We start from the raw sequence: 13466 nt of genomic DNA, 5'->3' as shown, positions 1-13466 counted from the left end.
AGTTTATCTTTATAGCAAAAATGATAAAATCTTTAAAATATTTTAATGCAAAATACAGAATACAGATCTAACACGTTTTCCAGTTTAAAAGCAAATTCAAGATGATTTTGCGAGATTGCAATAACCTTTTTGGGAGTTTAAAATTTTCTTTCAAAATTAATTTCGAAAATGATTGTTATAAACATGTGATGGTAAAAAAAAAGAAGAAAAAACAAACAAAAGACCATTTCTACAGGCAGATAAATTTAAGCAACACAGTCTCAACAAGCTGATCATAAATCTCAACAAAGAAATTGGTTAGGATGTTCAGGAACAACCCAGGAGCCACTGAGGACCAAGCCTATCATAAACTAGAAGATGTGAGAACACCGGTGTCGCTGTCCACAGTAAAGCCAGTTTTATCTTCCCATGGACTGAGACGGTCTTGGCCACAAAAAAAAAAAGAATCTCCTGCTCTGAAATCAACAACCTTAAGCTCTTATCAAATTCATAGCTGCACACATGCAAAACTGACTTCTGAAGAAAAACTTTATGGTCAGATGATACAAACATTTGATTATTTGGCTACAGTGACCAAAACAGCAGAGTTAGTATTCTGCTGAGGCTCTGTTTTGCTGCCAGTGGTCCTAAAACAACCCAGTACCACATTGCACAAAATTTGTGGAATAAAGAAAACGGATTCAAATCAACATTTACATGGTTGGTTGAAACTTTGACACTACTGGGTGTTGCAGCAGGACCATGAAGCCTCTGGAATTGTACCGACCTTTTCCATAATGAAAAATGTGCTTAAAAAGCCAGATCCATTAAAAAGAAGAAGTATATATTTTTTAAAACAAGCAGTTTTGATAGAAGGGTTGTGGTAAAATATTCAGCTACACAATTTTGCCAGGATATTGTTAAAGTCCACAAAGAGCACATGGCTTCTCTGCAACTTTGGGGAAATCTAACCCCCTACTAGTGGGGGTGAATGTATATTTTTGAAGCCGTATGCAAGTTTTGAGATTTTTTGAATAAACAAAATCCACAATAAATGTAAACCTCCACATCCAGTTCTTGTTTTCAGGAATCATTGAAGTTGTATAATTATTCTACTGATCATTAAAGCCCAAAATTGACAGAACATTCATGCTGCTGATGAGCAGATGCAAACTTCTGAACAGAAATGTCTGTCTTCAATTATCTTATGTGTTTAAAAGAAAGCCAAAAGATTTCCTTTCTTTGCTCTTCTTGGTTTTTAAAATCTCAAACACATTTATTGTAAATTTGCTGTAGCAGGGGTTTAGGTTGTGTTTTGCAACAATAGGTTTGGTTTGGCCATGGCCTTGACCTTTGTGACTGAGGATCTAGACCGGGGCAGCAAGATCAAGACGTTCCCGCGCCTCTCCGATGCGGCTTGTGGAGAGCTGCAGGCAAAGAGAAGAAATGCTGCTGCGCAGATAGTTTTGTAGCTCTATGACGTAAAGTGGGAAAACAGCTGTTTGGAACTCTTCCTTACTGGGAGCAGTGCACAAGAATGGCTTAATATTGTGCATTCAAGGATTCAGAGTTTTTACCAGTCTCTTTTGTTCTCTGTGTGTACTTTATTCCTTGTTTCATCCAATGGCTGGGCCTCAGCAGTAGAAAAACTAAAAAAAAAATCAAAGTCTGCTTAAAATGTATGACACAATCAGTTTTTACAGATTCCACACAAGCATACTTTAGATAACTTGAGCGTCTCTGTATTGAAGCAAAACACCACAGCATTTCCAGCCATGATGTTACAGTTCATCGCGTTTGTACGTGAACTCTCTGGAAGATATGAAGCCATCCTTGTTCTTGTCCTCTTTGGCAAAGATATCCGCTGCCATGTTCTCATGTAAAGTGTCATTGGGCGGGTAGCCATAGCGTGCATACTCCTTCTTCAGATATTCTTTTACCTAAAACATGCAAACAGAGTGAGATATTGTTTAAACTGGGAGTGACAGAGATAAAAAAAAAAAACCATACATGCAGAAAAAAGACATGAAATCAACCAAATTGACAGACATATTTTGATTCTAATATAAGAAAATAAATTTGAAAATTAGGATCAATAGCCACAAACGTGTTTAACTAGAGGTTTGCCAGAAGGATGGATGACTTACAAGGAAAAATTATTTGTGCCCTGACATATTTCGGTTGTTTTTGCTTCTTTGTCAAACTGAAATGTTGCACAAGCAAACATATCAAGCACAGATACAAAAAGCTATTTTCAAATGATTATTTCATTTATTAGAGGAAAGGGTTATTCAAACCAACCTGACCCTATGTGAAAATATAATGCCCCACACTTATTAAATCCTCAGTTAACTGATTAACCATCTTTTTTGTTCAATTTCTCTAACCCCCACCAGGCCTTAATAAACCATGGCCTGTAAAACCAGGAAATTATCTGAGGCTAAAAGATGCCAGAAAGAAACACACTATGCCCCAATCTAAAGAAATACAAGAACAGATGAGAAACAAAGTCATTCATATCAGTCTGGAATGGGTTACAAAGTCATTTCTAGGGCTTTGGGACTAAAGCAAACCAAACTGAGAGTCATTATCCACATCTGGATAAAATGGAGCAATGGTGAACCTTCTGAGTGGCCAGCCTTCAAAGAAAACTCCAAGAACACACTGACGACTTATCCAGGAGGTCACAAAAGAACCCAGAACAACATCTAAACCACTGCTGACCTCACTCGACTCATTTAAGGTCAAAGTTCCTGATTCAACAATAACTTTGATGATCCCCTAGACTTACAGGGAAAATATTCTGTGCAGCCTGTTCCAACTGGAGTAAAACAAACACAGCATCTCAGACAAAGAACATCATACACAAACATGGTGGTGGTAGTATAATAGCTTGAGGCTGCTTTGCTTCTTCAGGACCTGGATGACTTGCTGTATTTGATAGGACAATGAATTATGCTCTGCTAGCAGAAAATCCTAAAGGAGAAAACGTCTGGCCATCAGTTTGTGATCTTAAGCTTAACAGCAGCTGGGTCATGCAGATGGACAATGATCCACAGCAGACCAGTAAATCCACGTCTAAGTGAAAAAAATGAAGGTTTTAGATGTGGCTTTCTCAATGTTTGGTCTTAAATCTGCCTTGGTATGACTGGTCGTTCCTGCTGGAACCAAAATTCCCCCACAGTGATGTAAAGGACTTAAAAAAACAAAACAAATCCTTGTGTTCACCTCATATTTGGAAAGCCTCCAGTCGTCATTGAGGTCCATCTCCTGGAAGGACTCGTATGACCTCGGACCATTTCTGATTTCAAGCAATTCAACCAAGAAGGTCAAAGTGCTCTCAGGTGGGATTTTACCTGATCACAGATAACATGTCAACAAGTCAATTTAAAAAAAAACTGACTATCAGAAGATCACTGCGAGAAAACTGTAATTAGGTTGTTTTAGTAGATCAGCCAAGTTTTTAGATGTTTTGTTGCATGTGTAAAAGATGGTTAGCTCCTATAAGGCGATGGTTGTTGTTAGTGTGGTTGGTGCTTACCAGACGAAAAGCACAGCATTGTCTGCATGCTCCATGCTGAGTCAAAGTAGAGGAATGTCACAGAATAAAGCCTCAGTTTAGCATGAAAGTCCTACAAAACCATTAAAAGCCAGACAAAGAAATATGAATATCACTTAGAGAGACTAATTGTGTCCAGCAGCATGCACTGGAGACAGAATACAAATGAGGTCTCATTACCTTTCCCTTCTTCCCCATAGGCCAGAACTGGAGGTATTACCAGTTTCCTCTTCTCTCCTGAACACATGTCCTGCAGACCTAGATCCCAGCCTTTGATTACTTCCCTGATCCCCAACGTGAACCACATCGCTTGCTCACTTTGCCTTCGACTGGTGGGAAAACATATTATGAGAAGCCATTTAAAAAGGTGTTCCTGGTGCCTTCCTCTACAGCTAGACAGTATAGAGTAAGAGCTGGACATTAAACTAATGTTTGCAATTAACTACCCAATTACAACCAGTGATGTTTAATAATCCTGTGGGACACAGAACTTTTTTTAAATTAAATATTCAGCTACAACTTCATGCACAATGCCACTATGTGCCCTTTATTAGGCAAAAAATAATTTAAACCTTTAAAAAATGAACATGACATGATTGCTTTGAACCGCAAAGACATCACCTTATACCTGCTGTTGCTATAACATATTGATCAATACAGGCATAATAATGTTGTCTATAACAGTTTTTGGGTTTTTTTATATGCACGTTTACGAAAAAATATGAAATAAAACACTTTCTGATATTAGCAGTAGGTTTACATGATTATTGCGCCTAATATCTTCTCCAATTTATGAGACAAGCTGATTACCAGATTTATCAATCAGGCCATTGCCTCAAGCAGGGAGCCTGCCTCTGGTTCTTTGACAACTGTAGGTTGAAAATAAAAGTATTCCAAGATAAAACGAAGCAGCCTCCTTTCAGCCAGTTGACCGGCAGAGATGATTACAGGTCCTTCTCAAAATATTAGCATATTGTGATAAAGTTAATTATTTTCCATAATGTCATGATGAAAATTTAACATTCATATATTTTAGATTCATTGCACACTAACTGAAATATTTCAGGTCTTTTATTGTCTTAATACGGATGAGTTTGGCATACAGCTCATGAAAACCCAAAATTCCTATCTCACAAAATTAGCATATTTCATCCGACCAATAAAAGAAAAGGGTTTTTCATACAAAAAACGTCAACCTTCAAATAATCATGTACAGTTATGCACTCAATACTGGCATGGAGGCAATCAGCCTGTGGCACTGCTGAGGTCTTATGGAGGCCCAGGATGCTTCGATAGCGGCCTTTAGCTCATCCAGAGTGTTGGGTCTTGAGTCTCTCAACGTTCTCTTCACAATATCCCACAGATTCTCTATGGGGTTCAGGTCAGGAGAGTTGGCAGGCCAATTGAGCACAGTGATACCATGGTCAGTAAACCATTTACCAGTGGTTTTGGCACTGTGAGCAGGTGCCAGGTCGTGCTGAAAAATGAAATCTTCATCTCCATAAAGCTTTTCAGCAGATGGAAGCATGAAGTGCTCCAAAATCTCCTGATAGCTAGCTGCATTGACCCTGCCCTTGATAAAACACAGTGGACCAACACCAGCAGCTGACACGGCACCCCAGACCATCACTGACTGTGGGTACTTGACACTGGACTTCTGGCATTTTGGCATTTCCTTCTCCCCAGTCTTCCTCCAGACTCTGGCACCTTGATTTCCGAATGACATGCAGAATTTGCTTTCATCCAAAAAAAGTACTTTGGACCACTGAGCAACAGTCCAATGCTGCTTCTCTGTAGCCCAGGTCAGGCGCTTCTGCCGCTGTTTCTGGTTCTAAAGTGGCTTGACCTGGGGAATGCGGCACCTGTAGCCCATTTCCTGCACACGCCTGTGCACGGTGGCTCTGGATGTTTCTACTCCAGACTCAGTCCATTACTTCCGCAGATCCCCCAAGGTCTGGAATCGGCCCTTCTCCACAATCTTCCTCAGGGTCCGGTCACCTCTTCTCGTTGTGCAGCGTTTTCTGCCACACTTTTTCCTTCCCACAGACTTCCCACTGAGGTGCCTTGATACAGCACTCTGGGAACAGCCTATTCGTTCAGAAATGTCTTTCTGTGTCTTACCCTCTTGCTTGAGGGTGTCAATAGTGGCCTTCTGGACAGCAGTCAGGTCGGCAGTCTTACCCATGATTGGGGTTTTGAGTGATGAACCAGGCTGGGAGTTTTAAAGGCCTCAGGAATCTTTTGCAGGTGTTTAGAGTTAACTCGTTGATTCAGATGATTAGGTTCATAGCTCGTTTAGAGACCCTTTTAATGATATGCTAATTTTGTGAGATAGGAATTTTGGGTTTTCATGAGCTGTATGCCAAAATCATCCGTATTAAGACAATAAAAGACCTGAAATATTTCAGTTAGTGTGCAATGAATCTAAAATATATGAATGTTAAATTTTCATCATGACATTATGGAAAATAATGAACTTTATCACAATATGCTAATATTTTGAGAAGGACCTGTACACTTGAGCTAGACTTTAATTTCGTGCCCGTAAGCTGCTGCTCCAGGTAATTTGGGGGAACTCGTCCTTTAATTGTTTTAATCACGTGTTGTCAACAAACAGAAGCGTAACCGGTGAGTTTTGCGCACAAACATGCTGATCAAGAGATTTTAGGAGTGTTTTTCGATGTTTTATAAAGGGAGAGGAACAGTGTTCTAGTTTCTGTTACATAACATGTTAGAACAGTGAATGATCCGCCAGGAAAAAACAACAAAAAAAAACAACATGAAGATCATTTCTTCTTCTTGCTTTGTTTCAAATTAGATGGATGGGTTTAATAAACACGGCGTCAGCCATGGAAACATTCTGTACCTGGAGTAAAACATGGTCCCGTTCTCAAAGTACCCGTCATGATGCACCAGTAGCATGTCTCCGTACTTGGACTTTCGGTGACAGATGAACGGCCTGTGCAGAACCTCTATGGTCACGTCAGCTTCGGCCAGCTTCCCGCGGCTGGCGAACGCCAGCATGGGGGAGCCGAACAGACTCAGCACGATCAGGAACATGCTCACACACTGAACTTCAGGTAAACCTCAGCAGAAAACATCAAGCAGTGGCAGTTTCCTCTACGTGGCAGTGAAGCTTCACCATGCAAGCTGCTGCAGGGCTCTTTCTTCTGATTGGCTGCTCTCCACACAAACTCTGCCCTCTTCTGACTCTAATGTGAAGAACAAGTCTTTACTGATTTGACCAATTTATTAACTTTAGCCCAATACATCCATGCTTCGTGCTGCGTCAGTAACTGCATGCTATTCTTATGTTTATGTTGTAGGAGATGTTCATGTTCTTTGCAATTTCTCTGCTAGAGTTGATGTAATGAAAATAAAAACATAACTTCTGTGGCTTTTGATGCTTTGGAAGCAGGAATCGCTTCAGTCCAGTCTTACAGTGTATCACTTATTTTAAAGGTTTGATAGGAGACCAAACCTGAAGTTTGTATAATCCACTGAGGCCTTCTGTATTGAGCTGCATGGTGGAGCAGTTGGTAGCACTGTTGCCTTGCAGCAAGAAGCTCCTGGGTTCAATTCCCAGCCAGGGGTCTTTCTGCATGGAGTTTGCATGTTCTCCCTGTGCATTTGTGGGTTCTCACTGGGTACTCCAGCTTCCTCCCACAGTCCAAAGACATGCCTGTTAGGTTAATTGGTCACTCTAAATTGCCCTTAAGTGTATGAATGAGTGTGTGCTTGGTTGTTTGTGTGTTGCCCTGTGATGGACTGGCGACCTGTCCAGGGTGTACCCAGCCTCTTGCTCATAGACTGCTGGAGATAGGCACCAGCTCCCCCATGACCCACTATGGAATAAGCGGTAGAAAATGACTGACTGGCCTTCTGTATTCAGGTAAAGTAGACTACTTGGAACCGGAGGAATCAAGGTGGGACTCTGTCCAAAGGACCTGCAAAAACATAGAAAATGGGTTTAAAACTAATACAATTTCCTGTTTAAAGCAGGTCTACTAACCTAAATGTTAGTATCATGTGCATCATTCTGACCAATAGGTGGTCTTGAATTGACAGTCATGTACAATAAATTAGAAAATGCATTTCAATGAGTGTCGTTTATTTGATTGAAAGTACCTTTTTCAAAAATACCAACCTTTAAGCAGGTATTAAGAATAATTTTCATTATACCCATTATTCTGTTTTAAAAAGGTTTTTTATTGGTCTGATGTAATATTCTAATTTTAATTGTTGTGTTTTCTTTAGCTGTAAGCAGAAAATAATCAGTTATTTGAAATAAAGGCTTCAAAACATCTGTCTGTGTGTAGTTAATCTATATAGGCCTAATGTGTTTCACTTAGTGAATTGAGTTACTGAAATAAATCATGTATACTTGAGGTGATTTTTTGTCATATGTATGTTGTGCCGACATCCCACAAAAGTGAGTCAACAGTAGCAGAATACATCAAGAGTAGTGAACATTGTTCAGTTAAATGGTAGTGTAGCAGCATCAGAGCCAGAGACTTAAAAAAGCTCAACAAGCTGATAAAGAAGGCTGGCTCTGTTCTGGGGACTCTTCTGGAACCTCTGGAGATCATTGTGGAAAGAAGGATTCTTCATAAAATGAAGAACATTATGGAGAACCCTGAGTATCCTCTTCATGAGACTGTTGTACAACAACAGTGTCTTCAGTCAGAGGCTTCTTCAGATCTGTTGTAAGACAGAACGCTACAGGAGATCCTTCCTGCCCACAGCCATCAGCATCTACAACGGCTCTTTGAGGAAACCTGTAGAATATGAGCTACAACAACATTTAATTTAGTATTTTTAATTGAAATGCTCAACATCAAAATGAAAAAAATAATATTTGCACTAGTTTCAGGCAAGCAGACATAACTCTTCAAACTGGATTCAAGAGTTTCATAGGATCATGCGATCATATGCAACAAAGTTAAGTAATGATTTGCTGTTCGAGTATCTGCCATTCATTCATATAAAAGGTATAATGAGACAAGCTTGACTTGACTTTTCTTCTGAGGCTTCCAGAAGCAGCCCTAATTGAAGTGGATTTCTCTATGGCCTGGAAAAGACCAGGACCAAGACTACATCACATGCCTTCCTGCACGCACGTCCAGGTAGCAAGAGCTACCCCCGCCGCATCGCGGTCACTCAAGGAGCCGAACGTGCCTTTGTTGTATGGTTCGGCCGGGCTGGAATAACGAGCCACCCCACAGCTACAGAGGTTAGCTGCAAGTTAACCCTTTGTTTACCCCCACGTGGATGTTTTCCGCAACGCCCAGGACAACTTCTCCTCAGCACGGTTCACGTAAGAGGTAGTGTTTGGGCAGAGAAGATTAGTTGAGAGTTATATAATCTATGATAACTAATTAAACACCATTAAGACCCATTTATCCAAAAGGTTTGGTTCTTATTCAAAATAATATTTCCTTAATAATATTAATTAAAATATTATTTTAATAAATAAAGGCAGCTAATTAAACACCGTTGTGAATTAGTCATCCAGAAGGTTGGTTTAATTCAGCAAATCCTTCTTTAAAATATTATTTTATTAAAATAATATTTTATCTGATCTTGCATTGTGAATGGTTGTCTAAAGGTACACCAAATATTCCCTAAGTTAGTTCCAAGACTAACTTAACTTCACTTCCAGATTCTTCAAGATAATCTTAGGTTCTCAAACATAAAAACCATTGAATGGTAATGTTGCATCACTCTTTTGGACATGATTGGTCATGGTTTTCAACCATCTTTGATCAACTTGTTTATATTATACATAGTCTAGTTGGCAGTTTAGTTGGGTTGTTTAATTTAGTAAAGAGTTTGTTGATTGAAATTTTGTTTGACTTTGTGTTTTTGACTTACTTTTATGAATAAATTCTTGTATTTTCAGAAATTGTGTGAATTCATTCCATGTGTGCGCAGAGTTTTGCTGTTCAACAATGTCAGAGCTTGGCTCATCCCTTTCAATTTTGTCCTAATGCCACCGCCTTATTGGGCTGGTATTCACAGGACGACCCTTAACAGACCGAAATAGTATTTTATAAAATATTAAAGGCAGTCATTCATTTTCTACCGCTTATTCCATAGTGGGTCACGGGGGAGCTGGTGCCTATCTCCAGCAGTCTATGGGCGAGAGACGGGGTACACCCTAGACAGGTCACCAGTCCATTGCAGGGCAACACACAAACAACAATGCACACACCTAAGGGCAATTTAGAGTGACCAATTAACCTAACAGGCATGTCTTTGGACTAGTGAGGATGCCAGAGTACCTGGTGAGAACCCACGCATGCACGGGGAGAACATGCAAACTCCATGCAGAAAGACCCCCAGCTGGGAATTGAACCCAGGACCTTCTTGCTGCAAGGCAACAGTGCTACCAACTGCGCCATCGTGCAGCCCACAATATTAAAGTATTAATATTAAATATTGACTAATATATTCATATTCATAATTACAACAGTGTTTTGATTTACGCTTACATGCCATATTTAAGATCTGCATGTTTTCTTCTTTATACTTTTATATGAGATACATATTTAAGAGTACTTTTACAATTACAATGTGGTACACCACAAGAAGAAAAGCCAGCTGTGCATTCTCTATCTTGTGGACATATGCCCTAAAGGGGCTTCACTCGAAAGAAAGCCCAAGTAAGCAACTTCATGTTCAAAAGCCCAAAAAACACAACCCGCAACTCATAAGTTAGGGAAGCGACTTTAGAGAAAAACAAACACAAAGTTGCTTATAGTAAGCGGACTTAGCAACACTGGGGCTTCTCGATTAGGCATTGTTTCCTTGGCTTTTGGTTTCTTATTACCACTACTGTGGAAGCGTAAAGCTCTGTTTAACTAGATAAAAAGTGTTATTATTGTCTTTACCATAATAAAATGAACTCTGTGATAAGTTCACTCTGAGTGGAGACATGCAAGCTGTCTGGTTGGGAAACACATTACATTAGGGGAAAGTTCTTAGCGAGAGGAAAAACAAATGAGCTTGTTGTTGCAGGCAGCCAGGAAATCTGGTGAACACTGCCAGGTCAATTTACCTGAGAGTTTGCAATCCAGATAAAGTCATGAGAGTGTTATTACAAAATGTCACGTACGCCAGTCTGATGTTTTTCAGATGTTGGGCCGGAGTGTATTCTCGGAAAAAGTAGAGATAACAGTGTGAATGTGCCAAGCAATGTTATGTAACGGAGAATAATGATTTCAATTGGTCAAGAAGACCCCAATACACACTAATGCTTTGTAACTGTATAAAACCGCCCTTTAAGAAGTGAAGGGAGGGGAGACTTCTGGAATTCCTGATGAATTCGAAGCGCAACATGAAGTCATAGCAGGATTTGAATCAATTTTACCTTGGATCACCGTTAACAAAAATGTTGAGTGGATAAACTATGTTTATTATAATCAACAAAGACTAGTTAATTTTACGGTTGAAGGGTTTATGGTGTGATGGAAATTCTTGCAGTAAGCATTCCAAAGTGTATGACCTTTAGGTTACCTCACTCCTCAGAACATCTGTGTTAGAGGAGGAAGCTGTAAAAGCCATTATCAGAAGTTTAATGGTTAAAACTCATGCTTTAGGGTGAAATCTCGGGAAGGACAGATGGGTTCCTAGATAACTTTGTCACCTCTGAACCCGAGAAGGGTCTGGGGTCATAAAACACAGACTCTTTGAAGTTGAGATAACACTGTCATGTTCTGGTATAAATACTGTGTGTAAATGTTGATTGGGGCTCTGCTTCACTGACTTGCTCGGTGACAGGGTCTTCAAACGCTGAATGCCTTTGAATAAAACTTATAAAGACAAAGTCCGGATTTTCTCTTGTTATGAGTCAACTTCTACCCACTTTGATAAGAAAATTCCACAACAATTTTAGCGTCACGAACAGGATCTAACGTGCCAGACGAGACCGCAGGAGGGGACACAGACGCCTGGCCAGCCTGAGAGTTGTTCTCAGTCCACTTCCATATTACGGAGGGGAGTCCGGGTGCCCGCCTGCGGCTTCTGGCCGATTGGATCCGAACTATTTGTCTTCAAATATATCTGGGTGAGAAGTTGCTCTGTATGATATAATGTATATTATTATTTTTTATTACACATTAACCATCATCTCCTAACTAATTAATTAGGTTCCAGAGTTGCGAGAGGGAGGACATCAGCTGAGGGCCCGGTTACCCTGCAAAAGGAATGGCAGGGAGGTTCTCATTGGTAACAATGGGATAAAGCAGAACACAGGGTTTTGCGGGTGGTTTTTAGCAATTTTCTACACCTCATAAATGAGAAAAGCCAGACGGCAGACGTGCCGCTGAACAGGTAAAAAAAAAATGGTTCCGGAACCTTGAGGCATCAGGGGTGCCTCCTTCTCCAGACTCTGAATTATAAAATAATGAAAGGAAAGGTGGGGATGATTGTGTTAAATGTGCTTTAATTTGGAAGATAACATTGGTTTTTCACAGTGAGGAAGTTTGAGTGTAAATAAGTAAAAAAAAAAAAGGTAAAACTTTCCTGAAGGAAGTTTCGTTTGTCTTAAATATTGCGATCAGTCGGAAAAGAAGGTAAAAGTGAAAAGGGACATTAGAGATGCGAAAAGAAAGTTGTTTTAGAAAGGAGTATAGTTCATGTTATGGAAGGAAGGAAGGATGACTGACTCACTGACTGATAATATTTCTTTGTGCAAAATCTGAACCTATACTAAACTTTTTCTTCTGCCTCTCTCTCGCACAAATACACACATATATGGGATTTGAGTTCAACATCTGCGTTTTTGAGTCTGGATTTTAGAAACCTGCCATTCTCCATGGCTATTACACAGAGACGCTTCTCCAGCATGGTCTGAAAGAGAGAGATCTGCCTTCCTGTCTGCCTGCTTGTTGCAAATCGCAGTGTGAGTTTCCACCAAAACAAAACTCAGAAGAAGTCTGGCCCCACTGAGATGGACAACGATCCACGCTGTTTGCAAGAGCCAGAAGAGTGAATGCACTGGATTTATATTGAAAGCATCTTATGCGGGCAGAAGAGAAACAGGCCGGAGCAAAGTTTCTTCTTTCTTCCTCCTGGAGAAGTTAAACTGGACAAAGAATGATTGAATGTCTCACCAACAGACCTGGGAAGGGCCTGGTTGTTTTTTGGACTGATAGAGGACTGTGTGCCATGACAGTCTGACTGTGGAGCGATTAAGAAACTGATGGGGGTAACGTACAAACACACACACATTTGCATAAATCTTTTCCTATTTTCTGCAATGAAGAACGCTTATTAACCGCTGCTCATGTGACGCTTGCTTGACGTTGACAGATATAGCGGTTTAAAATATTATTTTAGGGTTAGAAAAGTATCTTTAAAAGGGTGATAACTTAGCTCATTTGATACTTCCCGGTTAATTCTTTCAGAGAAGCAAGTTCTCTTTCGTCGTGGAATATTCAGGGTCAATTATTCTAGTTATTAAAAGTTATTAAAAGCAGAGGAAGTTACATCTCCAAAACTCAGCAGTAACCATGTGTTTCTATGTTATTCTCAGGACAGATCTCATGAAGGAGCATTTTTAAAACCCATTGCATGTGTAAAACCTGATGGGTTTCTCCTTTAGGCATTAATTTCTGTTGTCAGAGTTTGTATCCCATAAATCTAATGGGTAGAGACCTCGTTAAAACAGGCTTAGGTTTACTGCAGATGGTCTTCATACAGTTTCTGACACAGTACTTACAGTTTGGTGCAGTTTTGTCCGCAAGTGCTAACTGACGCTTATGGAAAGTACAAATTCATTGTTTTTCACAGCAGCTGCTGGGAAGAGGTTATACAGGTCCTTCTCAAAATATTAGCATATTGTGATAAAGTTCATTATTTTCCATAATGTCATGATGAAAATTTAACATTCATATATTTTAGATTCATTGCACACTAACTGAAA

General features: G+C 39.9%; 1 protein-coding gene across 2 annotated transcripts; it reads right to left on the bottom strand.

Moving 5' to 3' along the window:
- Window positions 1-24: 24 nt before the first annotated feature.
- On the bottom strand, window positions 25-6818 carry LOC124879971 (peptidyl-prolyl cis-trans isomerase FKBP14-like). 2 transcript variants are annotated; one of them, XM_047384842.1, is made up of 5 exons: window positions 6405-6818; window positions 3719-3867; window positions 3521-3556; window positions 3208-3335; window positions 25-1919 (listed from the first exon to the last, which is right to left on the bottom strand). In XM_047384842.1, exons 1-5 carry the CDS (start codon window positions 6596-6598, stop codon window positions 1761-1763), a joined length of 666 nt encoding a protein of 221 aa, XP_047240798.1. In that variant the 5' UTR covers window positions 6599-6818; the 3' UTR covers window positions 25-1760. The 2 variants fall into 2 exon arrangements, with proteins under 2 accessions (XP_047240798.1, XP_047240799.1); XM_047384843.1 differs by lacking the exon at window positions 3521-3556 and having other exon boundaries at window positions 6405-6804.
- Window positions 6819-13466: the final 6648 nt, after the last annotated feature.

The sequence above is a fragment of the Girardinichthys multiradiatus genome, chromosome 13, assembly GCF_021462225.1.
Source record: "Girardinichthys multiradiatus isolate DD_20200921_A chromosome 13, DD_fGirMul_XY1, whole genome shotgun sequence".
Taxonomy (NCBI): domain Eukaryota; kingdom Metazoa; phylum Chordata; class Actinopteri; order Cyprinodontiformes; family Goodeidae; genus Girardinichthys; species Girardinichthys multiradiatus.
This window is presented reverse-complemented; position numbering and strand designations above follow the sequence as displayed.

Excerpts from the sequence above, each read along its gene's own strand:
- LOC124879971 (XM_047384842.1), bottom strand. The coding sequence starts at position 6,598 with ATGTTCCTGATCGTGCTGAGTCTGTTCGGCTCCCCCATGCTGGCGTTC. Across the intron at positions 3,868-6,404 it reads GGGACCATGTTTTACTCCAG|TCGAAGGCAAAGTGAGCAAG; the intron begins GTACAGAATGTT and ends TTTTCCCACCAG. Across the intron at positions 3,557-3,718 it reads CTATGGGGAAGAAGGGAAAG|CATGGAGCATGCAGACAATG; the intron begins GTAATGAGACCT and ends ACTTTGACTCAG.